At 26.8% G+C, this 26,979-nt stretch overlaps 1 protein-coding gene across 3 annotated transcripts in view; it reads left to right on the top strand.

Annotated features, from left to right (window-relative positions):
* Positions 1-26,979, top strand: part of LOC105843426 (slit homolog 3 protein) — a 106,475-nt gene that overhangs the window by 26,778 nt on the left and 52,718 nt on the right. For all 3 annotated transcript variants that reach the window (XM_065806289.1, XM_065806288.1, XM_065806290.1), the window contains exons 6-11: positions 4,481-4,552; positions 5,176-5,247; positions 15,997-16,065; positions 16,144-16,215; positions 19,045-19,116; positions 23,915-23,986. In XM_065806289.1, coding sequence (XP_065662361.1) covers positions 4,481-4,552; positions 5,176-5,247; positions 15,997-16,065; positions 16,144-16,215; positions 19,045-19,116; positions 23,915-23,986 — 429 coding nt within the window. The remainder of the gene's footprint in view (positions 1-4,480; positions 4,553-5,175; positions 5,248-15,996; positions 16,066-16,143; positions 16,216-19,044; positions 19,117-23,914; positions 23,987-26,979) is intronic.

Genomic DNA, 26,979 nt, shown 5'->3' with positions numbered 1-26,979 from the left:
TGATGAAGATGGTTTTTTTTGTTTTCAGTTTTTGTTACTTTATTCATTTTTAAATTAGTTAAAGATCTTGACTCAAAGCATAGATAGTACTCAGTACACTATTTAATAGCGCCAAGCAATTGCCTTATTACTATTAATAAACTCTCAGCTGTAAGAAAGGGCTCCAAGTGTGGCCTTGGCAATGCACACCAAAAGTACAAACAGGGACACCATTCATGCGCAACATGGCATATTTTTCAGCCGTTGATGGAATCAGCCTTTCTGAGAGCTACCACAGAGTTCGGGAAACCTGACTACCAGCCGACCTCATAATCATAAGTCTGAGTTTTAGAGCTGTACCCTCATTAGGAGATAATAGAATGAGTTGCTTAGTCATAAAAACAGAGGCACAAGCAAAATTTATGCATTGAGTCAAAATGATCCAGCATTCAACATTCTAAACTGGGAACAATTTATAATATGTATTATAAATACATCTGCGTCAGCCTAATAGATGAAGAAGTGGTGCGAGGCTGGTCAACAGATATAATCTGTTTACCCCTTAAACTCTTATGTACTGTATATGTTTATGTTATAGTTAACTATTATTGTTTTATAAATTATATATTGTATACGATTTATCTTATTGTTTAAAAAAATTCATATTATCTTAAATATTGCCGTAGTTACAGCAACAACTTCTTAAAAAAATGTACAAAAAAAAAAAAAAGCCTTAAAGGCAAAGCAAATGAAATTAAAGAACCATATAAAACAAAGGATTGGGAATAAAACCTTGTAAACAGTTTTTTCAGAAAACTAAAATAAGGTAATAAGTGTTTTCTCATATTTCTCCCATTAGAATTATTTTGAAAATTTAATTTAACTATAAATCTTCATAATTACAATACATATAATTATTATATAAAGTCATCATAACAATACATATATAAAATCATAATAACATATAAAATCATAATAACAATACATATTATATAATAATAATAATACAGTTGGACCTGCTCTTGCAGCCAACCTTCAACCATTATCACATCGTCGTAATGTTGCTTCTCTTTCTCTTTTCTACAAATACTATAATGGGCACTGCTCGAAAGAGCTAGCGTCTCTTGTGCCATCTACTAAAATTCATTCTCGTGTTACTCGTCATTCAATTAAGTGTCATCCTTTTTCTGTGACTGTTCCTAAGTGCTCCAAAAACGCTTATTCGTCTAGTTTTTTTCCTCGAACATCAGCTCTTTGGAATTCGCTTCCTTCATCTTGCTTTCCTGATTCATATAATTTGCAATCTTTTAAATCGTCCGTCAATCGTTATCTTGCTCTACAATCTTCATCTTTTCTCTTACAGTAACTTCCAACTTTAATTAGTGGCTGCTTGCAGCCTTGTTGGAAGCGAAGATGTTTAAAAAAAAAAAAAAAAAAAAAAAAAAATATAATTATTATATAAAATCAAAGTATTTTAATTTTAAATTTGTGTAACTCAAATTAAACAAACTAAAGTGTTAAACTTTGTTGGGAATCAGCCTAAAAACTTTGGTGTTTTTTTAAAAGTATTTTTATTATTTACACGATGAAGAGATATTTTCATCGTGTAAATAAATTTTTCATAAATTCAATAACTTTCATAAATTTCTATTCGATTCCATAACTTTCATAAATTTTGATGAAAAACCTATGAGTGAGAAAGTGACTATTTGGGGAAAGCAATGGTATCTAAAAAAATATAGCTTGAAAAATGGATTGATATTGTAATTTTTTGATTGAAACATTTTTTGGGATTAATATCGAAAATTAAATTAACGAGTTTAAATCTTAAAAAAAAAAAAAGAAATTCATTTAGAAGGAGTAATGTCAAAAATGCCTATAATATTGAAATTTGGATTTATGAATTGTATTGAAAACTAGCAAAGAGGTAGAGCATGCGAGGAGTGTTGCTACATTGACTGACAAATAGGTAGAACATGCAAGGAGTGCTGCTACATTGGCTGAGGGATTGGTTTAAGCAGGCAGTCTATCAATTAAAATTCACAATTTCAGTTTATTCTCTATTTAGATATTATTCTGGAAAGTCTCTTTTCGAGCTTGCTCAGTTTAGCTGTTTTTGATACTGTTACTACTACCCATTATTTGTATAAACTTTGAATTTATGTAATTTCAATTGAAATTCTTTTGTTTCGTAACTTAAAAATAACTACATACACTACTAGTATTTTAAACCATGATTTTCATTCAACAAGGCTACAAGCAACCATTATTAAGTTAGAACTTACTAAAAACAAAAAATAGAGTTATAGTGCAAGGAAACATATGAAAGAAAACTTGAAAAGTTGTAATTTGTTTGAGTCAGCAAAACATGAAGATGGAAGAGAGTTCCAAAGGTGCAGGTAAAAAAACTAAATAAATAAAAGTTTTTAGAGCATGAAGGGACAGATACAGTAAAAAGGTGTGAATTTGCTGAATCATCAGTCAAGTGAGAATTAGTTTTGGTTGATGGAACTAGAGACGAAAGTTTCTTTTAGCAGAAACAATTATAATATTTATAGAATAGAGAAAGAGATGCAACTTTATGATGATGGGAGAGAGGTTCAAGTTAACAGATAGAGCAGGTCCAACTACATTTACAAAACATTTTCGGACCTTGCCTAAAAGCGAAAGAGCATCATTAGAAGAACCTTAAACTTTGTAATTAATAATTATTTTATAATATGTTAGTTTATTGTTATATAGTCAGTTACTTCATACTGAAGCCTCCAGCAGTTAGCTATTTCAGTATGTTGTCTTATCTAAGCATGCAATATAACTTGTTGTTAAAAGGGTTTAAGATTATAGATTAATCCTAACCTATAATCTAAAACACTTTCCCTAACCTTACAATAAAATTGTGTGTAAGCAATAGCAATGTTGGTAAGAAACATTTGATTGCAAGAATTTTATAATCTTGTCTTATAATCTTGTAATCTCGTAATTTATTGATGACTCCTTTACCTACATGTAGTGTTACCTTTTAAAGTAGTTAAAAATAAATAATCAGATTTTCTAAGAATGAAGAATGTAATAGAAATAGTAAATAATCAGAATAGAAAAAGTATAGAAAATAATCAGATTTTCTAAGAAAAAAGAATGTAAACATGTTATTAGAAAAAATGTTCTTTGTTTATTTCCAAATCAAAATATTTTCCTAATAAAAATATTTTAATGACTTCAATTTTAAGAGATTTCATGATTTCATTATGCAAACTAAATTTTTTGTTTAAAAAAAATTATATTCATGGCTAAAAACGGCTTTTTTTTTAAATTAAAATTCACTCCCAACTTTTTTTTGTTAAGCTTCCAACAAAGCAACCACTAAGTTGGGAATCAACAGAAAACAAAGAAAGATAATTTTTGTGGATCATTTGACAATTGTTCAGTTGTTCAGCTAATTCAGTACAATATGTATTAAAATATATCCTGTTGTTTATTTTTTGTGGCATTAGATATCTGATAGATAAAATAGAGATTGATGGACAATTATTATAAAATAATTTATAAGAAACTACTGAATAGATTAAATATAAATTAAAAAGTAGTTTTTAAATATTTCTTTATCCATGTTCTTAAACAGTAGATCTCTATAGCCAGGGGTAAGTGTAAAATAATTTTTTTTTTCTAATTTCATATAGTGAGCAATTTAAATTTGACAGGATAAAAAAATATTATGTAACATTGTTTTTTATTTTTGTTATTTTTATATTACATATTTATTTTGTTGTTTCTAATGTTTATTTTAAATGTTTATTATTTTATTTACAAAGTTAAAATGATTGAAATTTTCAATATTGCTACAATTTTTATATTTTTAAGTTTATCTTTTTTATGTAATCACTAAAAGAAGACTTTAGTCATTGCATTATGTCATGTGTGTGTTTTTGCATTATGTCATGTATGTGTGTGTTTTTGCATTATGTCAAGTATGTGTGTGTTTTTGCATTATGTCAAGTATGTGTGTGTTTTTGCATTATGTCAAGTATGTGTGTGTTTTTGCATTATGTCAAGTATGTGTGTGTTTTTGCATTATGTCAAGTATGTGTGTGTTTTTGCATTATGTCAAGTATGTGTGTGTTTTTGCATTATGTCAAGTATATGTGTGTTTTTTGGTGAGAAAAAAAAGCCAAATCTAACAGTCTAAACGCATTAAAACATTTGTATAGCTTAAAAAAATTTGGTGCAGAGCATTGTTTTTACCTGAATAAATCCTAAAATAATAAAAACAAAATGTTCAGGGTGCAGTAAAGTGTTTTTGATGGTCTTGATGTTTTTGATGGTGGAATGATCACTAACTCATGCATACTGACCACTATTTCAAATTATGCATACTGACCACTCTTTTCAACACATGCATACAGACTACTATTTCAACCTATGCATTAAACTTTAAAAAAAAAAAGACTTTATTAACATTTGGCTATAATAAGAATTGAATTATTTTATTTATATTTATTTTTAGGTTTCTGCATGAAAATCTTCTCAGAACAATACCTGAAGGAACATTTGCCCATATGGAGCAGTTACAAATATTGTATATTCTATTTTATTATTATTACATTTTACACCATTTTTGAAATTTTTATTTTAATTAATTCATTATTAAAAAAATTTAAACTAAAGTTTATAAAAAATATTTGTTTCTTTATAGTTAAGCTCTAATCTATATTTTTCCTCTGTTAAACATGTTTTTAGGGAGAAATTAATGTTCAGGAAAGTTTTTAACACTAAAATATTTATGTGTCATAAACTATTGCTCATATTCAGCTGGTTTAAAATTTGAAACAATTTTAATTATTTTAACTTTATGCATTTTAAATTTTATAGTTCATATTTGTTTAAATGCAATATAAAGTAATTTGTCACAGTATTTAAAATAATTTGTCACACTATTACAAAATAAAATAATTTGTCTCGGTATTTAAAAACTTTTCATAAATAAAAATAGATGCAAAATAAAAAATTCTGTAAATACAGAAAAAAATTTTAATTTTAATTTGTTTTTTAATTTAAACTTATTTAAAATATTTAATTATTTTTGAAATACATTTTTTTAAATGTTTTAACTTAATTGAAATCAAAACCTAAACAAAAATTTGTTCTCAATCTCTTTTATTATACTTTTTTAATTTTGAAACCATTTTTAAATTTTTTTAGAACACTTTACCGAAATTATTTACAAGTGCTTTTCAATGGATCCTTAAAAGGAATGTTCAAGCTAAATACCTTGTGAGTTTTTCTTTAATTCTTTTGAATTCAATTAAATATGGAATCCAATAAGTATAATGTTTAAATATAATCTTTCATTGAAATAAATGTTTGAATTGACTAAAACTAATTGTACAATATTTTGGAGTAATACTAAGCTGTTGATTATGGGATTGAATTTTTTTCAGATAATACTTACCAGATAAAACTCAACTGCTACAGTTATCCTTGGATTTAATTCATTATGTAGGTGCTAGATAAATATATGTAGATATGTGTTTTCGAATAAACAAGTCTGTGAATTGTTGATTTGTTAGGTGCAATGATTGTACTTGTGTAAACGAAGTGTAATTTGATGTTCAAAACTCATTTTAGGGGTATTCATTTATTTCTAGTATGTTGATTAAAAATAGAATTGAACCATGAACACTTTCTTGTATGCACCTGATAATACATTTTTCCTTTTAGTAGATTTATTGTTGAATATTACTTTTTTTTGCGTATTGAAAGCTACTTTAAAATCAAAGATGATAACTAAGGATGTTAATAGGTTATAAGGTTGGTTTTGAGTTAGTTTGAATAATGTCAATAAGATTCTATAGGGTTAAATATAGGTTTTTGTGAGGTATTGTGGTCAATAGGATGTCTCTAGTCTATTACTTGTATGATGGCATTGTACTACTTGCTCGGAAAAAAACCAAATTGATATGTTACATATGATATCTTTTGCTTTTTTTTTTTTTAATTTAACATTTTCCCTTTTAACAAGGCTGCAATCAACCACTATTAGAGGTAGAAGTTACTGGAAGAAAAAAGATGAAATTTATAGAGCAAGATAAAAATTATATGAATCAGGAAAACAAGATAAAGGGAGTGAATTCCAAAAAACAGATGTTTGAGGAAAAAAACTAGACAAATAAGAATTTTTGGAGCACTTAGGAACAGTCACAGTAAAAGATTCCTATCATTTATAGTCCAGTCTCTATGAGCATTTGCAAATGGAAGGTTTTTTTGCTGCTCTAAAGCTTAAAAGTCCTGAAAATTGTAATCGTCTACAAACTGTATTTTGAGATATGGAAAGGTTCAGTTTTTTAATGATATCATTAGCACTGTCGAAAAGATTCTTTTTAACATGAGGAATAATTTTTCTGTCGGTGAAATGACATGTTTTGTGTGGTCTTTCAGGTTTATGTTCTATTTCTAAAGGGCTGGCTTTATAAATCGTTTATTCGACATACAATTGACAGTATTTTAGTTGCAGTATTTTGTTGTAGTTTCTTTTTGTTTGAATATTTTACAATATATTTTTGAAAAGCTAAATTATACTTGTTTCCTTCCATTATAAAATATAAAACAGCACAAAAATGTGATCTCAAATTAATATTGTAATAATTGCAACACTCCGTTTTCCTCTCTGGACAAAAATGAACAATTAGTCAAGTCTTATTGGATAAGTATAAATGATTACAGCACTACAATTCTCTTGAACATTATTTCCACGCAAAGGAGTTCTTGTGCAGATGATTTTTCATGAGTTTTTTAGAGTAGATATTAAAAAGTTGGTAATGTTATATATATATATATATATATATATATATATATATATATATATATATATATATATATATATATATATATATATATATATATTTATATGTGTGTGTGTGTATATATATATATACATATATACAGTCCTCGGAATTAGGGTTGGCATTCGGTAATACCAACCTAACTACCAACCTAAGAGTGTTTGAGGTTGGCAAAAAATTGCTAACCTTGTTTCTATGTTTTATGATAACCTTTTTGTGTTTAATTTTTTTGCCAACCTGATGCCAACCAAAAGTTTTAGGTCAGCAATTTATTGCCGACCTCATTTTTCCTAATTCCGAAGTTGTATATATCTACTATAGCATATACAGAGAACAAATTGTTACTAGTTTTTCCTACCTTTATAGCATACAGCTTTTTCAGAAAAAGAAGAAAAACAAAGAATAATGAAAAAAAAAAGATTGCTGCCCTATGCCAAACCCTCAGTGGATGTAGTGACATTCCTTTGCAGTAACAGACTATTTCAGTGTGACATTAAAGATCTTATCTAAACACTGATTCATATATATATAACTTTGATTATATATATAACTTTGAATTTAAAGCTTACAATTTATAAACAGGTCTCAGAATTAGGATCGGCATTTGGCAATGCTGACCTATTTGCTAATCTGACAGTTTCTGTGGTTTGCAAAAAATTGCCGACCTCAGAATTTTAAAATGTGATTTATTTTCAATGCAAAAAAATGGCAATGCTGTTATATCTAAATTCTGAATAAATTGATTTAAAGACTCAACAGCAAAACAAACGTTTTATTTAAATTCTAAATAAAATAATTACAATAAAAACACATTTTTTCATTAAATTCTAAATTAGTTATACAAAAAGGAAAAAAGGGAAAAGAAAAAAAAGCAACATTTAATTCTTGATAAAATAACAAAAATAAAAATGAATGTTTCATTTAAATTCTAAAATACAAACTTTTTATTGAAATAGTAAACAAAACAAATAAATTAAAACAAAAAAAGGAATTTTTTATTAAATTTAAAATAAAATTGAAAAAAATTTAAATTCTAAATAAAATAGTTAAAATAAAATTGGCAAAAAAAAAAAAGTTAAAAAATGGCAAACTTTAAAATTCTTAAAAAAATAATTAAAAAGAAAAACCTGCAAAATGAATGTTCCATTTAATAAAAGTTATGCTGTTCAAATCGCTCTTTTTCTTGCTGGGGATGGAGATCGACAAATTTTCCATCAGAAATCCAAAACAATATATCTTGTATATTAAGATCAAGTATGAAAAAAATATACTAGCTGTTTTTCCCAACAAACTCGTGCAAATGAGCGTACCTGTTAATGATTATATTCACTCTAATCTCTGGTTTCTTTATTTTAAAATAAGAAATATCCTCAGGATATGGATAGTTAATAAGTTTCTGTATCATTAAGAATTTCTCTTTATTAGTTACATCTGGATCTGCTAGTGATACTATAACAACATCTTCAGCCAAGTACCACATATGTCTAAGAAGAGAATTTTTGAGACTTTTACCTAATATTTCGTCTTCTTCCTCTATGCTTTCTGCTACTTTAATTGCTTTTAGATCATTAGATGGTGCCTGGATTATTATAGATGACTTCAGAAACCAAGGAATATAAAATATTGCTACAAAAGGTGCAATTTTGTTGACATCTTCTATCTCCTCCACTGACATAAATTTAAGTTTTTTACGAGTTAGTTGAAGCTTAATACATATATCCCATTTGCCATAAATCTAGCCTCATGACAAGCAGGGGGTTGATGAAGGTAGAAATTTGGTACTTCGTTATCCAAATAGAAAGAACCAAGTTCACATAATCTTATATAGTCTGTTCTTATCTTGGGAAAAATTTTCAGGGTAATGGCGTTTCCTCAGTATTCTTTAGCCTCTTGCGCAATCTAGTACAAGTAAGAATTGTTTTTGAAAATAATGAAAATAAATCTGTCTAATGAGTTAATGTCTTCATTGCATACGTGAAAATTTTCTGGCCAATGTTTTTTAAAATTAGAAAACATTTTTTTTGGTGCCTTCGTCTTTCCTGTTAGTGCTTATTTCTAGATTCTTAATAACTATTTCTAATTTCTTCACCTTTGCTTTTGATGGTAGGAAATCTTTTTCTGTGGGTTCCTGATTTTGACAATACAATATTTTCCAAATGATGCCCTGCATACTTCAGAATTGAAGAAAGAATTGCTGTATGACCCCTCAAACCAAGATGAAATCTTGCAGCGACTTCACTTGTAGCTTTTATTAATCCATCCCCTAATATTAAGAGGTGCAGATCATCAGATCCTTTTTTTTTTTTTGTTAATGGTTCAGGGGACTTTTTATCTTCTTCACTAGATACATCAAAAAATGAATCATTAGATGAATTTGACTCAAAATTTACTGATTCTGTGTCAAAACCAGAGACAAAATCATTTTCAAATAAATTTTTATCTTCTATGTACATTTCAAGTTTTTTATCTAGCTCATTTCTACGTTCAATTCTCTTCTGAGTTTCTTTTGAAGAGAAGTTCAATCTAATATAGAAAAAAGTAAAAACAAACAGCAAAGACATAATTAACACATTTATAACTTTAAAAGATGCTAAAATTTAAAAATATATATTTATTGTAAACAAAATAACAAAATTCTTTCTTTTTGAGATCTATTTGCTTTCTCCATTTTTTATTTAGCTTTTCAACCTTATCTCTAATGAACTTTTCATCAAGAAGTCTTTTTGAAATCCCACTCAGGAACAGATATTTACTACTTTGACAAAACAATCTTTAATACTTGTCTCACATTTTGCACCAGGGAGTTGACAAATCAGTTGATACCCTCCTTTCTGCATGGAGTAACTAATATTTGATTTTGTTGACTTATATCTTAATTGCTTTGAGGAAATAATATGGCAATATCTTCTTAAAATGTCACCATTTGTTGGTAACTGGTATTTGGGAAGCTCTAAAATTGGTCTGTTCAAAAGATACAATGGTTTCCTTGGGTTTTCTACCACGTTTTTAATTTTTTTTCCACATCATCAAATTTTCTTTTTTTACAGCTTGTTCTTCTGCATCGTTTATTGTTTATTTCCATATTAATATTTATGTTTTATTTATTCTATATGGTATTAAAATACTTGCTTATTTATAAATTCAAAATAAATAAATGAGAAAGAGGTAGAATTGTATCATTTAGGTAAAAAACCATAGAAAAAATCCAAAAATGCCTGTTTTTCAGTTTTTACACATAACACTTCTAATTCACTTCTACAAAACTTTCTACAAACCTACAAATTTACAAACCCTACAACTCTACAAGGTCTACAAACCCTTTAAATTTGGTAAAACTGCTTATTTTTATGCATATAACCCAAAATTTATTTTTTTGGGACACCCTAATATATATATATATATATATATATATATATATATATATATATATATATATATATATATATATATATATATATATATATATATACACACATATATATATATACACACATATATATATATACACATATATATGTGTATATATATATAAATAATATATGTTTACCCAGGTCACTGATTCCCTGATAGTGTAACACTTACATATTACGTATGCAAAAGTTATTCTATTTTAAAGCACATTAATTACTTAAAAAATATCATGCATCAAAACAAATTCATTTTATTTAAATTTTATTAACTTAAGGAGTTACAATATCGTGTGGTGTAGTGGTTACTAAATTTGATTGTGGTGCCTGCGCTCCAGGTTCAAATCGTATTGTAGTCAATTTTCGTCTTTTTTTAGAATATTTTTTTATAAATTAACTAATTGATGCTAATATATTAATAATGATAAATATTAATATAATAAAAGACAGCGATTAATAAATAATTAAGTAATTTAGTTAATAGATAAATAAATGTGTGTAACATGTCTTGCTTTTAAAGAAAAATATTATCATTAATGCTCTTACTCTCGAGTCCTTAATACAAGAGGGGGGGGGGGATTAAATGGAGATGGGGTGGGAATTTTAGTCTAGATCTAATAAACAGGGAGGGGGGTTTAATAAAAGGGGCAGTTGGAATTTTTTTATGATGCAATATAAGTATTTTTTATAGAAAAGTTAAGTTTATAAATCGGAACTAATATTTTTTACAAAATACGCTTTAAACTATTTAATTCTAGCATGGCTTGCGGTCAAATATGCATTTTCGAACAGCTGTTTCAACATAATTTTAATAAGGTTTAATATGCTGAATCGAGATTTACAAGGTCGACAAATTTTAAAGCCTGTTTACACTAAAAGTTTCACTGATTTTTTTTTTTTTTTTTTTCAGTTTTGAGATATAAAGTTTTTGCAACAACTATTAAAAATTAATAAATGGGGAGGGAGGTCTTAAGCTTGGGGTGGTCTGGAAAATTTTCCAAAAGTTAATAAACCTTCCCTCCCCCTTTTTTTTTTTATTAGAGACTCAAGAGAAATATAGTTTATAAAGAAATTCTTTAATGAAATTTTTTAACTTAGAATTTTTTATTTTTAACATTTATTTTAAGTCATTTAAATATTTAATTTTAGTTCTATTTCACTTATAAACACTCATTAGGTATGCATAATATATATAAGATTTATTTGCCTTCACTGGCATCACTTCACTTCTCAAAATAATTATCATTTACAAATGTAAAAGGTTGCTAAAAACAGATGCCATGGGCGCCCATGATTTTTGTAGTATATATATATATATATATATATATATATATATATATATATATATATATATATATATATGTATGTATGTATGCATGCATGTATGTATATGTATACATATATGTATGTATATATACATATATATGTATATATATATATATATATATGCATATATATATACACATATATATATAATATGTATATATAATATATATATATACATATTATATATATATATATATATATATATATATATATATATATATATATATTTATATTTAAATTTGTGTTTTTATATATCTTAAAGAAAAAAAGTTAAATGTTATTTATAGTGGATCGTTTTGAGAGTGTGTTAATCTTAAGAAATTGTATTTTTTTTATTGTTCTTTCTTTTTTAGTTTATTTTTCTTAATTACTGTGTTTTAGCACAAGAAATAGAAATAGATGATGGTTATGAAACATATATATAAGTATAAACAAGATAATAATAATGTATATCATGTACCACTAATATAATTATTCTATATATGACCTTATATAAAACTATTTACATTTATGTTTTTTAATTTAAACTAAAATTGTGTTACTTTTTATATTGTGAATTTATTTCTATTGTTTTCTTCAAATGTTTTACTTTACTTATTTTGTTCTTCTGTTTTTATTTATTTATTTAATTACTGCGGTGAGCAAATGCTTACTGAGTGGTAATCCACTTTAGCAACAAGTTTAAAAATTACAATTTCAAATTTTAATTCACATAATAAAGTTCATCAAGACTTTTTTTAAAGTTTAACACTGACTCATTAAGTTCAATATTAAACGGCAAATTGTTCCAAATTGAAATAACACGGTTGGAAAAAAAACTCCTTCTACTCAAGTGTCTACAGATCTCAGAAGTATATCTATGATTGTGGATATAGTCACGAACACTTCCAGCTGGTCCAGTTGGTCGACAAGTTTCTTAGGGAAGATGCAGTATTTAGCTGATAAGAATTATTAACATATTTAAAAAAGTTAATTAAATTGCTTCTTTCTCTTCTCATAGATAAGGTTGTTAAATTAAGTCTATTTAATCTTTCCTCATAAAGAAGCTCTGAATATCCTGAAATTAGTCTTGTTGCTCTATGTTGTACTCCTTCAATAAGATTAATGTCTTTTTTTAAAAATGGATTCCAAATAGAAGACACATATTCTAGATGAGGGCATACTAGCGAAACATATAACAATTTAAGCATATCAGCATTTAAAAATGAAAATGTGTGTCGAATAAGACCTAAATTTCTATTTGCTTTAGAAACACACGCAGATATATGATAACCATATTTCAGATTACTTTTAAATATGATACCAAGATCATTTACACAATCCACAGTACTCAATTGATAATCAGAAATGTAATACTTATTTTTATTCAATTTATTACTTTTATTGACATGCATTATTTTACATTTTTTAATATTTAGTTGCATACTCCAGTCATTGCACCAAATAAGAATAGAGTTGATGTCATCCTGTAGATCATTACTACTGTTATCATGGATTATGTTAACTTTGCAATCATCAGCATAGATCTTGCATTTAATTTTTAGTTTATCCGGAAGATCATTGATATAAATTAAAAAACAAAATTGGTCCCAGAACAGAGCCGCTGATTCTTATTTATCAAATTATTGTCTAATAGATGCCAAATGATAGTTTTTTTAAATATCCTTTCTAAAATCTTGCATATAACTGACAAAAGAGAAGCAGGTCTATAGTTGGAAGGATCAAGCTTATTGTGATTTTTAAAAATCAGAACTATGTTTGAGTCTTTCCATGCTTTTGGTACCACTCCCGATTTAAGTGATAGCTTAAAAATATGTTCAATATGAATACTTAGACTTGAAGAACAGGTACTCAGTACATACAGATGTACTCCATCATTCCCACAGGGTTTGTATTTATCCAATGATTTGTATTTATTTAATGATTTTAAGTGTACAAGAATTTCTTTTAAATTGATTATTTTGTTTATATCATTTTCACAGTGAACATGAGTAATAGGATTAAAAACTCGGTAAGGCTTTGTTATTGTCTTCAGTAAATATAGATTGAAAATATGTGTTTAACAAATTTGTAATATCTAAAAGGTTCACTCACAGTTTCATCTGGAAACCTTAAAGTGCAAATTCCTTCTTTATACTTTTGTTTGCTGTTTACGTATGTATAAAATCTCTTAGGATCTGATTTAGAACTTTTAGCTAAGTCATGTTCAAATTGTTTCAAAGCTAATTCAATAGAATGTTGTGTAGCTTTAATGAGTTTATATTTTGCTAATAATTTGAGATTATTTCTGCCTGATGCAATAAACTTAGACCATATTTGTTTTTTTTTCAGTAATTAATTTCTTTATATCAGATGTAATCCAAGCTTGTCGTGGTTGTCTGTATTTTTTAGAACATGGGATAAACTTGTCACATGCCACTGTATATAATTCTAAAAATTTGTTGTAACACTGATTGATGTTTCTATCCCCAAATACTACTTTCTAATTAATTGAATTAAAATATTTTATCATTTTAACATAATCACCATTTTTATTATATAATTTATTAAATAAATTTTTTATTTATATTATTAGCACTTATCAAGTAGTTCCAAGTCAATATCATATGTGCATGAACAATCTTACCTAAAGGAGGATTTGATGTAAGTTCAGAAACATGATTTAAATTTTCTGTAAATAAAAGATCAAGAATGTTTATCGAATTTTTATCCGTCTTTTGAAATGTTGGAAAAAATACATTTTGTGGCAAAAAGCAGTCGTTTATGGTTTCTGTGAAATGAAATTCTGAACTATTTAGATCTGAACATGTACCAGTAAAGATATCATCAACCCATTTTATATTCGGATAATTAAAGTCCCCGGTCAACAAAAAACCTGTAAAAGCACTATTATTGTAAACACTTTTAGCGGCTAGAATAGATTTACAAAGATTTGAATTGTTTGTTGAGTTAGGAGGTCTGTAGACACAACCAACTAATATTTTTTCAAGTTCATATTTGAGTCCACACCATATTTGTTCAATATCTGAATAACATAGTTCAATAGAGTCAATTTCAAAAGTTATAAGATCTTTTCGTATATAGATACAAACTCCACCACCTTGTCCATTAATTCTGTCTTTTCTAAAGATATTAAAATCTTCCAGCTTTGAAACTAATTCGGCATTAAACCACGTTTCTGTCACCATTATAACATCTATTTTATTTAACTGTGCTAATACTGAAAGTTCATTTAGTTTTTTATTTAATAAGCTTGCGTTTGTATATAGCATTTTCAGGTTTTTCTTGTTGTTTGTTAATCTTGACAATCTGTTGCCTCTGAATCCCATAAACAAAGGTATCTGTATTTTGCAGAGAGTTATTTTTTCTTTTTTTTTCCTGTCTTAAAGCATAATCAAAGGTTCTCTTGGCTAATGTTTTATCTGAGTTAATGAATATATCCATTAAATTTTCATCTGAGTGTAATTCCTTTGCTGTCGCAAGTATAGTATTTCTTTGTGTTTTGTCCTTAAAGCGTATTAAAATTGGAGCAGGTTTTTGACTAACAATTTTTTTTTAAATCTTCTCACAAAGACTGGTGAACATGTTTTTCTGATCATGTTAAATATCTCTTCCACAACATTAAAATCATTAGCTTGTTTTTCCAAATCAGTTGTTGGATCAGATTCTGTTACACTAAATATTATTATATTGGCTTCCTTATTTTTTTTGTTCATTTTGTTCTACAATTGACACTTTTAGGTTGATTAGTTGTGTTTCACTTTTTTTTCCACAAACAACAATGGCAGATGTTTTTTCTGCCTCCAATGCCTCAATTCTTTTTAATAATTTTTCTATTATTTCTTGTTATACATGCACTATTACGGTTAGATCAATAGTTTTTAAAGTTTTATTTCCTTTTAATTTATCCATCTTTGTTAAAATTAGTTGATAATATTAACAATGCAAACAGTTTTAACGATGCACTCTGACGTAAATAAAAAATTTTAATTTCAACAATGTAAATTTTTTAACTTATTTTTTAAGTTTCCCACTCAAAAAATTGTATTTTGTTATTTTTTCCACCACTAAAAACAATTTAAAAAAAAAAATGTATATTAAGTTAATAAAAAAAATGTATATTATGCTTTATTGTGCTTTTGTGTTTTTCAGATGTGTTATTATTGTTTTTAAAAGCAATTCAAAAAGCAATATTGCACTTGTTTTTTCAAAACTCAAGAATTTGTTATAGATTTAATTTTAGTTTTATGCAGTTTCACAATAAAAATTTTCAGAAATATCTATTTATACAGTTATTGTGATTTTTTTTTGCTGTTAGAGACTATCAATATTGTTTGTCTTTTTTTGCTAAACAGTTAGCACACAATCATTTTTTTTTTCTTTAGACAATTAGCACATAATTTTTTTTTTTTCCAGACAGTTAGCACACAATCTTTATTTTTTTCTAGACAATTAGCACACAATCATCTTACAAGTATTACAAAAGAAATGTTTACTGGAACAAAAGTTAATGAAATGTAATAAAGTTTTTTTTTTTCAGTTTTTCTTAATAAACATTTTAAATCATTATTTTCAAATGTTTAATTTTTTTTTAGTTATCTTGAATATAACCGCTTGAAGGAAATTACAGCTTCATCTTTTGGAAATCTTCCGTTTATAAAAAAAATGTAAATATTTTTATAAGAAATTTTATAATAGTTTATATATATATATATATATATATATATATATATATATATATATATATATATATATATATATATATATATATATATATATACGATATTTCGTTGACCTATTGTGGTCAGTGTCATCATGCAATGAAAAAAGACGTTACAAAACAACATAAAACCAACCGTTTAAAAAGAAGACATTAAAAAGCGTAAAATATAAAAACCAATCAATTAATATAATAGTGACGTCAGTTAAATTTTTGTCAAAAGTTTTTGTTTTCACATTATCCTCGTCATCTCTATTTAGAACAGTTTGCCCAATACCTATCTTGTGTCGAATTCTAGCTTTATTTATCTCTAGGGATTCTCTAACTTTTTATTATCCTGTATTCTGGAATGACTGCCAAGATTTTAAGATTCAGCCAATCAAAAGTATTACGGCATGTTCTAGAATGTTTCGTGGCTCCTGAACTCGACTATTTTTGATTTTTACAGGCTCTTTGGTTTCCCACACTTCTTGAAATGATTTTCTTTTTGGTCTCACCAATATATATACTTCCGCATAAGCATTTAAGTTCGTAAACACCCGGATTCGAGTTCGGTGGCAGTTTTGTTTTGTTGTTGCATAGTATGTTATTTAAATTGGGAGGTGAAGTAAATATAACTCTGATGTTTTGTTTTTTAAACTCTCTTCGGAATTTAGGGCCAATAATAGGTAACCAAGGTAGGTTAACAAACTGCTTATTCAATTGTTTAGATGTAGTATTTTTTGAAACGCGGTCTAAATAGTTTTTGGTTATTTTCATAAGATTACTTTTGTTATAGCCGTTTTCTAAAAATGTATCTATGAGGAAATCAATTTCTTGTGAGAGGTGTTTTTGGGAGCAAATTTGTTTTGCTCTACAAAGAAACCCTATAAAGACGCCAGTAATTATGCTTGGGTTGATGTTAGAGTTTGGTTTTATTTGAACATTGGTTATCGCAACCTTACGGTGTATTTGAAATTCATAAAATCCGTTCATTGTATTTGTAATAGATATATCTAAAAGGTTAAGTTGTTTTCTTCCGTTTTCAAGTTCAACTGTATATTTTATAGAGGGGTTTTGTTCATTTAAAGTTTTAAGGAACAGTTCTTGTTTTTCTTTCGAATCGAAGCGAGCATGGGTATTGTCTACATATCTTTTATAAGTTATTGGTTGAAATGAATTAACAAAGGCTATATTAAGGGTTCTTTTTTCTATATTTTGCAAAAATTCCATGACTACCATCAACAATAAACCAATTGGACCTGAATTAGGTAAAACTTGGATTTTAGTTTCGTATAAAAAGTAACACTTGCTTAGTAAAAGTTCAATTAACTGGTGTATATCTAAAAGAGTTAGTTTAGTCCTAGTTTTTAAATCCTCTAAATCATCGTTCAATAATAACCGGTATTGCTTCATCAATCGGTACAGATGGATATAAATTTACTACATCAAATGAAACTTGAATTTCATTAGGGTCTATCTTCCATTCTTTAGCATCGTAGACAAAACTACTTGAATTAATTAGTCAATTTGTATTTTTATTTAATGTTAGTTGAATGATTTTAACCAGATACTCTGATGTTCCATAAGGTGGTGTGTTAATAGTGGAAACAACAGGACACATTGGGTAGTTTTTTTCTGGTTTGTGAGCTTTAACCATTCCATAGATTATAGGTGGAACACAATCTGATGGATACATTTTAAAGTAATTGTCTAACTTACCCTATTTTTTTAATTTACATAACAGTTTTTGAAATTTAGTGGTGAATGTGGGTGTTGGGTCATAATCAATAACTTTACTATTTTTTATTTGTTCTTCATATTTATCTTTTGCTTCATTTTCATTTAATAAAGCAAAACCTGCTCCTTTGTCAAATGGATATATCTTTAGATGTGAATCCTTTTTTAGGTTTTGTAAAGAAAAGCGTTGTTGCTTTGTTAAATTATCAATTAATTTTAGTTTTAAAGAACTAGTAAGGATTTTCAAACAGTTTTTTTGGAGAATCTCTGCCTGTGTTTGTTTATTTTGTTGTTCGAGTTCTAAGGCACAAGTTTCAATATTAGTGATGATGTCCATATAAGAGATATTCTTTTGTGATGGGACAAACGACCAAGATTAAGTAGTTCAGTAGTTGTTTTATCCAGATGAATATTTGTTAAATTTAGCTTAGCTGGTTTTAAAATTCGATTAGGAAGATTTTTTTCAAAATTGATTTTATAATTAATATTATTTTGCAATTTATAGTATTTTTCTTTCATTTCAGTTTTTTTTTTAAAATAATGGTAATTCTTAGACTTGTTCGTTATATCATTAACTCATAATCATTAGATCTAACTTGTGATTGGAGATCTGAATTTAATTCATCAATTAATTTCTTACTTGAATATAATCTTTCTTTTGCTTTGTTTCAAGCATAAACTAGTATTTTTATTTTTTTATTTTTTAAGCTTTTAATAAATTTTTTTTTATATATTACGCTTTTTAATGTCTTCTTTTTAAACAGTTGGTTTTATGTTGTTTTGTAACATTGTTTTTTTTTCATTACCTGATGACGCTGACCACAATAGGTTAACGAAATATTGTAAATATATTATTATATCTAAAATATATTTAAAAAAATGGTTATACGCTGCCTTTTTTTGTTAAAATCAATTTTTATATATATATATATACACACACATATATATATATATATATATATATATATATATATATATATATATGTATAAAATAGATGTTTATTTTTGTTTTTTCCTTGTTGTTTGTTTTTATTCATTAGTTTTTCTTAATTTATAGTGTTTTACTGGGAAACCAAATAAACAGTATTCAAAACAAATCATTCAGTTTATTGAGTAGTTTAATGGTTTTGTAAGTATTACTTTTTTCTTCTTTTTTTTTTGTAAGTATAACTTTTTTTAATTTAATTTTATTGTAGTTAATGTTGCTAATGGAAATGAGTACAAATTATATTAGTTTGCTAAAAATCAAGCAATTAAATAAAATAATTTCTATTGAATTATTTCTTTTTTATCCGAAGTTATTCAATTCTGATATCTTTGAGTTGAGTAATACTTTTATATTAAGTTTTTAATAAAGTTATTTCCTTTGTTGTCTTTTTCCATTGTCAAAAATATCAAAATTTTCTATTTTTTAAATATAAATTTTTTTTTCATGCTAAAAAATAATAGAATTGTTTATTTTCCAATATAAATTATATAAATTATTTTATTTTTATTTTAAAAAAGTACTATAAAGTATTTCTCCTTAGCAGCATACCAAAAAAGGAAAACTTACCCCATAATCTTTTTCAACTAGCCCAAACTGAAGGGTTTGTTATCATGCAATCATTTTGATTTCAAACTGAAGGGTTTGTTGTCATGCAATCATTTTGATTTCAAACTGAAGGGTTTGTTATCATGCAATCATTTTGGTCAAGTATAAGTTTTAAACTTAATATCCTTGAATATTATGGCGTTTTTAATTAATAATACTTAGAATTTGACTACAGTTTCAAAAAATACAAAAATGTTCTAACTATGCCTGGTCTCCCCTAATATAATAAATATAAAAAAAAAAATACCTAATAATATTTCAACAAATTTAACAAAAAATTTTCTCAAATAAGTTTAAAAAATAAATAACAATGGTTTTTAAGGAACACATCTTTTTGATAACTCTTCAATTTCTAATTTAAGAACAAATGCTACCATAACATCTTACAATTTTTTAAGTTTATATACTGTGCATTAGTTTATACCAAAAGCATTTTTACTTCATATCATAATCATTTATTCTCCACAATTTATTTGCTGTTACAATAAATATGTATATATTATGATAAACTTAACATTAACAAGAAAAAGTTTTTAATTTAAGCAATTAATGCATAACTGTAAATTATTTTCTCAAAGGAAAGAATTGTTAAGAACTATTCCCAGATATCATAATAAAATTGTCTGGGATGATAGATTTCCAAGACATCCTCGGTTGCCCTCCAAAATGAGGATAAGGATTTAATATATTTTTTGTTGTTTTATCATTGTATTTAACTAAATTGAGCAAAGATTTTTTATTTTAATTTTTATGCTAGGAGATTCTAAATAATTTTTTTACTTTTAAGAAAAGGTAAAGTAAAGGACTCAGTAAGTGTGTTGTCATTCATCAATATTACTATAAAAGGAATATCAACAATATTACTATAATTGTTAGCAGTAAATAACTTGTTTTTAAATTCACAAGCTACAGTAACTCCTAAGCTGTCACAGAAGAGAGATCAGATTTGGTGTCTGTTCTAAGCAATCATAATATATAGTTGCATAATTAGCAAGGAAGATTGTTAGTATAAGTAAGGAATAACACCAAGAATAAAACCTTGTGGTTAAAAGTAACTGAAAATTAAGGAGAGTTTGTTCAACGAGGACAACTTTAATACTGCATTTAAAAATGAATGATTCAATATTTAAAAATTATTTTCCAATTACACCATATGAAGTGAGCTTATGGAGAAGTCCAGCATGCCAGACTTTATCAAAAGGTTTTGATATATCTAGAACAATAGCCCTTATCTCATTGCTTTCATTTAATACACAAAATTAAATTAAATTTCTGTTTTGGTTTCACAAGTCAGCAATATAATAAGAGGATTGGAATTTGTATTGTATGTCTAACAATGGATCAAGAAGAGTCTGGCCATTATTGATTGAAAAGATTGTGCAATGCATTGACTTGATTCAAAAGATGAATTTAAAAGGTAGAAACATTCTTTACAAATGCTTCTACCTTTGAGGTAATAAGTTTAGATCCAAAAGATAGATAAAATGTTAAACTTAGTAATGTTACTGTTTAAGTAGTTCTCTAGAATCTAGTTTCTAAGATAAAATATGAGATTTCACAAGTAACAACCTATGAGTAGATTCAAGAATATGTGGTTGTGGTGTAGTGGTATAGTGCTTGCTTCATAAGCAAGAGGTTCCGAGTTCAATCCCCACCACTTCCCTGGTAGTACCGCGCTAAACTTGTTTCTCTGCGCAGCAGCCTTGTCCGTCAATCATGATAAAGTTTGTCCAAAACAAGACTTAACCAAATTGTTTAAAATTCTAAGCCCTTCTGCCAATGGTTTTAAGTTAACTAGCAATGCACGGATGTACTTATCATAATTTTTAAGGATTTTACAGGAGTCATTGCCATTAAAGGCATCATTCTGAACCTCTTTCAAAATGTTTAAAATTATTGACACTTTAGCAACTTCGTTTTCACCACCACATTTCTCTATATGATTATAAATATGATTAACAGCTCCCTCCATTAGTTTTAACTCTGGCATGAAAAGATAATCTGCCACTAAGTGGTCGCTGGTTTCTGCGTGTATCAATGGAGGATTAATAACGTTGCAAAATTCTTTAGCATTATGATTTATTGCACCTGATTGAGAAAGTTCTGATCTTTAACTTTAGCTGATCTTTAACTTTAGCTGATCTTTAACTTTAGCTGATCTTTAACTTTAGCTGATCTTTAACTTTAGCTGAGAAGTTTCTTTAATATTTTCGCAGCAAATGTTTTATTTCCACGTTTGTCCTTTTTTCTCTTTCCGATGTTTGAAAGACAAAATTTATATTTTTTTTTAATGGGGTGCATGCGACTTGGAAAACTACTTGTTCTTCTTTTTCACTGTAACTGGTTAGTTTGCATATTTTACAGTGACAAATAATAGAATTTCTGGTTAAAGGTGTAAAAATGTTTTAAGTCCAGTCTATTACTAAATCTGAAAAAGTAGTTTTTTCGACGTATGTTATTTCTATATTTATCACATATGCCGAATGGATTTTTTGAATAATTAAAGCAAAAGTGGGTTCTTTCTCTTTTATCGCTTGCATATTTAGTTATTTTAATGTTTTGTGGGCACAAAGGTAACAAATCTTTTTTCAGTTTGTGTCATGATCAGACTTTTTTTATTGGATGCGATATAATAAGTATTTTTATTTATCTACAAAGAAACACCAGTATATATGCATAAATGTATATATGTAGATGTATATATATGTATATATATATATATATATATATATATATATATATATATATATATATATATATATATATATATATATATATATATATATATATATATATATATGCATATATATATATGTATATATATATCTCATATTCATGTCCTGCATTTGGGGAAAAATTCCAAAATTGGGCCCTTTTGGCCCCTTAAATTTAAATTTTTTCTAAAAGGAATTTTATGATTCAGTGACATATCAAACCTAAATCTACTCATTGTAACGAGTGCAACGAAGTATGACAATGGCCGAGGTCAAATCGCAAAACTAAAAAGTGGTTGGAGGCATGTGTGATATATATATATATATATATATATATATATATATATATATATATATATATATATATATATATATATATATATATATATATATATATATAGATATAGATATAGATATAGATATAGATATAGATATATAGGTATAGATATAGAAATAGATATATATATACACACATATTATATGTTTTCAATATATAATTTTATCTCAAGTTCTCAAATTATTAGATGAAATGATGTTGGTGTTACCAGCATCATTTCATCTAATAATTTGAAAACTTTAAAATTTGGATGATGGCAAATTGGATGGACTCAAACTTTCACAGTTGGGTCCATCCTATCTGCCACCATTGTACCTGTGCCACATAACTGTATTTTTGTTAAAATATGATTTCAGGCCTCACTAAGAATCTAAACCTCAAGAAGAAAAGAACACTAAGAATGTCAACAATTTTTGTTACAACACACTCATACATTTTTTTTTTTTTTAATTATCTTCGCTTCCATCAAGGCTGCAAGCAGCCACTAATTAAAGTTGGAAGTTAATGAAAGAGTAAAGATGAAGATTGTAGAGCAAAATAATGATTGACGGACGACTTAAAGGATTGCAAATTATATGAATCAGGAAAGCAAGATGAAGGAAATGAATTCCAAAGAGCTGATGTTTGTGGAAAAAAACTAGACGAATAAGCGTTTTTGGAGCACTTAGGAACAGTCACAGTCACATGTGAAGTTCCAAAGGAGGGATGGTATCAAGAATAAATTTTCTGGAATCTTCCTCAAGCAAACATGGGTTAATAACATTATTAAATAATTTCAAAGTCTTAAATGGATATCCTGCATCTTGGTACCAATAGTAATCTGAACTTAAGGAGTTCTAAAGTCATCTGATGAGCTTATTGTACCAATACAGTAACAACAAGCATGTTTAACACCATAAATCATAATAAATTGTTTTGTTATTCTGAGACTTAATGTTTCAATAGATAATTGTAAAAAATTAATAAAATTAGGTAAAATCTCTTACTGATATGCCAAGAAGTACGTTTATGAGCTTTAGGTCAGAAGCCCCAAAAAATTTGAGCTGATTTAGATTAATTAATTTAATAAGCATTCCAAAATTATGGTTATTCTCCTTGACATTACATGCCAAAACCAGAATATCACCTTATTTTTAGGGTTGGGTTATGATTACTTTATAAACTCTCAGTGAATGTTTTAAGTACAGTTCTAAATTTTTTAATTTAAAAAAAAACAAATTTTTTTTTACATAATAGACTAAAAAAGTTTCTAGCTAATTTTAAATCATTTTAATTTTTATAGATCTTTGTCAGGGAATCACCTCACTAAACTGAAGGTTGGAATGTTTTCTGGTCTCACTAGTGTAAGTCAGTTGTAAGTCATTAATGGTATTTAAAATGGTTTTTTGATTTTAGTACGCCAATATTTATCTGTTATTTATTATTATAGTTCTCTAATTTGTAATATATGTAATAATATATTCTGTTTTATGTGTGTGTGTATATATATATATATACATAGTATCCTGGTTTAAAAATGGCTTGTGGAGTTATATTTCAAGTCTTAATTTTGAACTAGTTTTGTTAGTTTGTTAATTTCAAGCATTAAAATATTTTAAGTCTAGTAACCTCATTTTAAAATATCTTGTTTCAAATTTATAAAGTAACCAATAATTGTTTTTTTAAAAAGTGCAATTGTTTTAGGAAGTCAATAAATTTTTGCTACATCATTTGCAAAAATTTAAATTTGTATTTAAAAGTTGGCTTTAAAATAAAATATAAAGTGTTTAAAAGTTGGTTCAAAAAAAATTGTTTGACAAATTTTGTTTTGCTGAAGTACATTAAAGTATAAAACTTTTTGAAGGAACATTATTCATAACTTATACTTTTATAACTTATACTCTCTTGGGGAACAGCAACGGGGGGCCTGAGGCTACCATGGCCCCCAGATTTTATCAAAAGGACTTTTCTGTTTTTTTACTAGTAGGTTTTTAGTAGTAACTTTTGATATTTTAGGTTTTTTTGGTGCTTTGGTCCCCACTAAAAAGTCACAATGTGGTCCATGATTCTAAGTGTTATGCTTTAATACAAATTACATATGTTATTAATCTATGAAAATGCCAAAAGTTAAGGCTGCAATTACGCAAATGAAAAGTGAAAAAATATATTGTGGTGGCCTATGTGAATTATCAATGACAGATCCAAGCATTTTTAGACAGGTTATTCAGTACTATTACTATCTTATTCATGTAAATCCAAATGCAGATATTGTATTTGTGACTCAGCAATTTAGCAATAATATAAAATCAATTTGGGCTACTGTAAAACCCAAATTTACCTCTTATAACTGACAAATCTATTAATAGGAAAGTTAAAGATCTTCTCTTACTTGTTAAGGAAATTAATCGCAAGCACAGAAAAGCAAGCGCTAAAAGAAATCTTGATGCAAACTTGGACAAACTTTTTGATGTTTCTGCGTTTTCTCGTTCATTAAACATCTTTCCCTGTAGTGACAGAAAAGTTTCTTGTAATAAAGAAAATTGAATTGAAGAACATATGGTATGCCTTCGCTCTCAAAGTAATAAAGTCCCTCTTGAAGATAGAGCTTATCTCTATGATCAGAGGAAAAAACTTGGTCCAAAAGGTGCATATCAACTTTCTTCTGTTGATAGATTATCTGTCAAAATGATTCAGAGACTTTTATAAGATATTTTATAACATATTTATATTTTAAAAAATATCTTATAAATTTTTATAATATATTGTAATATAAAAATATTATAATATATTATAATATTTTTATATTATAATATATTATAATATTTTTATATTATAATATATTATATTATAAAAATATGTTATATTAACTTATGAGATATTTTTTGTTATTCAAAGAATAACAAAAAATATCCTTATAAGTTAATTGATGAAGATGAATCTCTCATACCACAACTTAATTGAAGAAACAAGTGGTTTATCTAATACAGAGGTAAATTTTATAACTACATTAAATATTTGTAGTAGATGAAATAGAAAACATTTTATTCTATTCACTATTTTAGTATGAAGGTGAGTAGAATCCAGTTAATAATCCTATTGGAAAATACAACTTGGTTAAACTTCCAATATTTGCAATGGAACTAGTCAGAAATGAGTGTTTGTCAAGCGTAGATGCAGCTCTTGCAAATGTTTTACTACATGACACTAAACATCTCCAGAAAAATAGTGTGGATATAAAAGATATTTTGATTAACAAATGCAAATTAGATAGGGGCAAGTCTAAAGTAAAAATTGTTAGTGAAGATGTGGACTCATAACAAAAAAAAACAGTTAATTTGTCTTTGGGTTGATGGCAAGCTCGATCAGAAAACTAAAACAAGTAAAAATAGTAAACTCTCCTCAAGGGATTTATGGAATTTTAAAGATTAAAGAAATGCTTTAAATCTGATTTACCTTGCATTTACTTATGAAGTTGGAAAATCAAATGAAAATTATTTGACTCATAGAATGCTTCCTGTTACTGGTGCTACAGGCATAGTTCTTGCTACTGAAATGTTCAGCATTTTACAAGAACATAACAGTTTGGAAAGTATACAAGCTGTTCTTCTTGATAATACTGCTACCAATACTGGACAAATAGTTGGCTTATTGGTAAAACTAAAAGAGTTTTTAAAAAGAAAACTACACCTAATTGGATGCATATTACATCAAAACAAACTTCCAATACAAGCTCTTTTTATAAAACTTGGTAGTGACACAACTCGACCAAGAAGCTTCAGTGGTCTACTTGGCACAAGATGTGCTGAAAATATTCAGGATAGAAATCAAGTTTTGTTTGAATGTATTGGAAACCCAATAGTAGATGGATATATTCCAGAAAAAATGCTAATAGATCTTAGTTGTGATCAAAGACTTTTATTCAAATATTGCAAAGGAATAGGCTTTAGTAAAGTTCCTGATAAATGGGCTGCCTAGAGGTCATATTTACATTAACAAAATTTTTTTTTTTTAATTTATTTTTGTTAAATGTATTTGTGCCGATTGTTTGAAGTTACGCTTTTTACAGTTTTTGACTAATTTTAGAGCAATTTTCAAGCATTGGCGTGAATAGATTCTGATGTCAAATCCAGTTCATTTTTTTCAACAATATTTTTTTAATGTGTTTCTGTACCAAAAAAACACTGTGCTAATTAATTTAAGAAATATGTTGTACCTATCTTTTACTGATTACAATAGATAAATTAACACTTAAGCTATTGTGTATATATATGTATATATGTGTGTGTGTGTGTGTGTGTGTGTGTGTGTGTGTGTGTGTGTGTGTGTGTGTGTGTGTGTGTGTGTGTATATATATGTATATATATGTAT

Source organism: Hydra vulgaris, chromosome 09 (genome assembly GCF_038396675.1).
Source record: "Hydra vulgaris chromosome 09, alternate assembly HydraT2T_AEP".
In the NCBI taxonomy this organism is placed as follows: domain Eukaryota; kingdom Metazoa; phylum Cnidaria; class Hydrozoa; order Anthoathecata; family Hydridae; genus Hydra; species Hydra vulgaris.
This window is presented reverse-complemented; position numbering and strand designations above follow the sequence as displayed.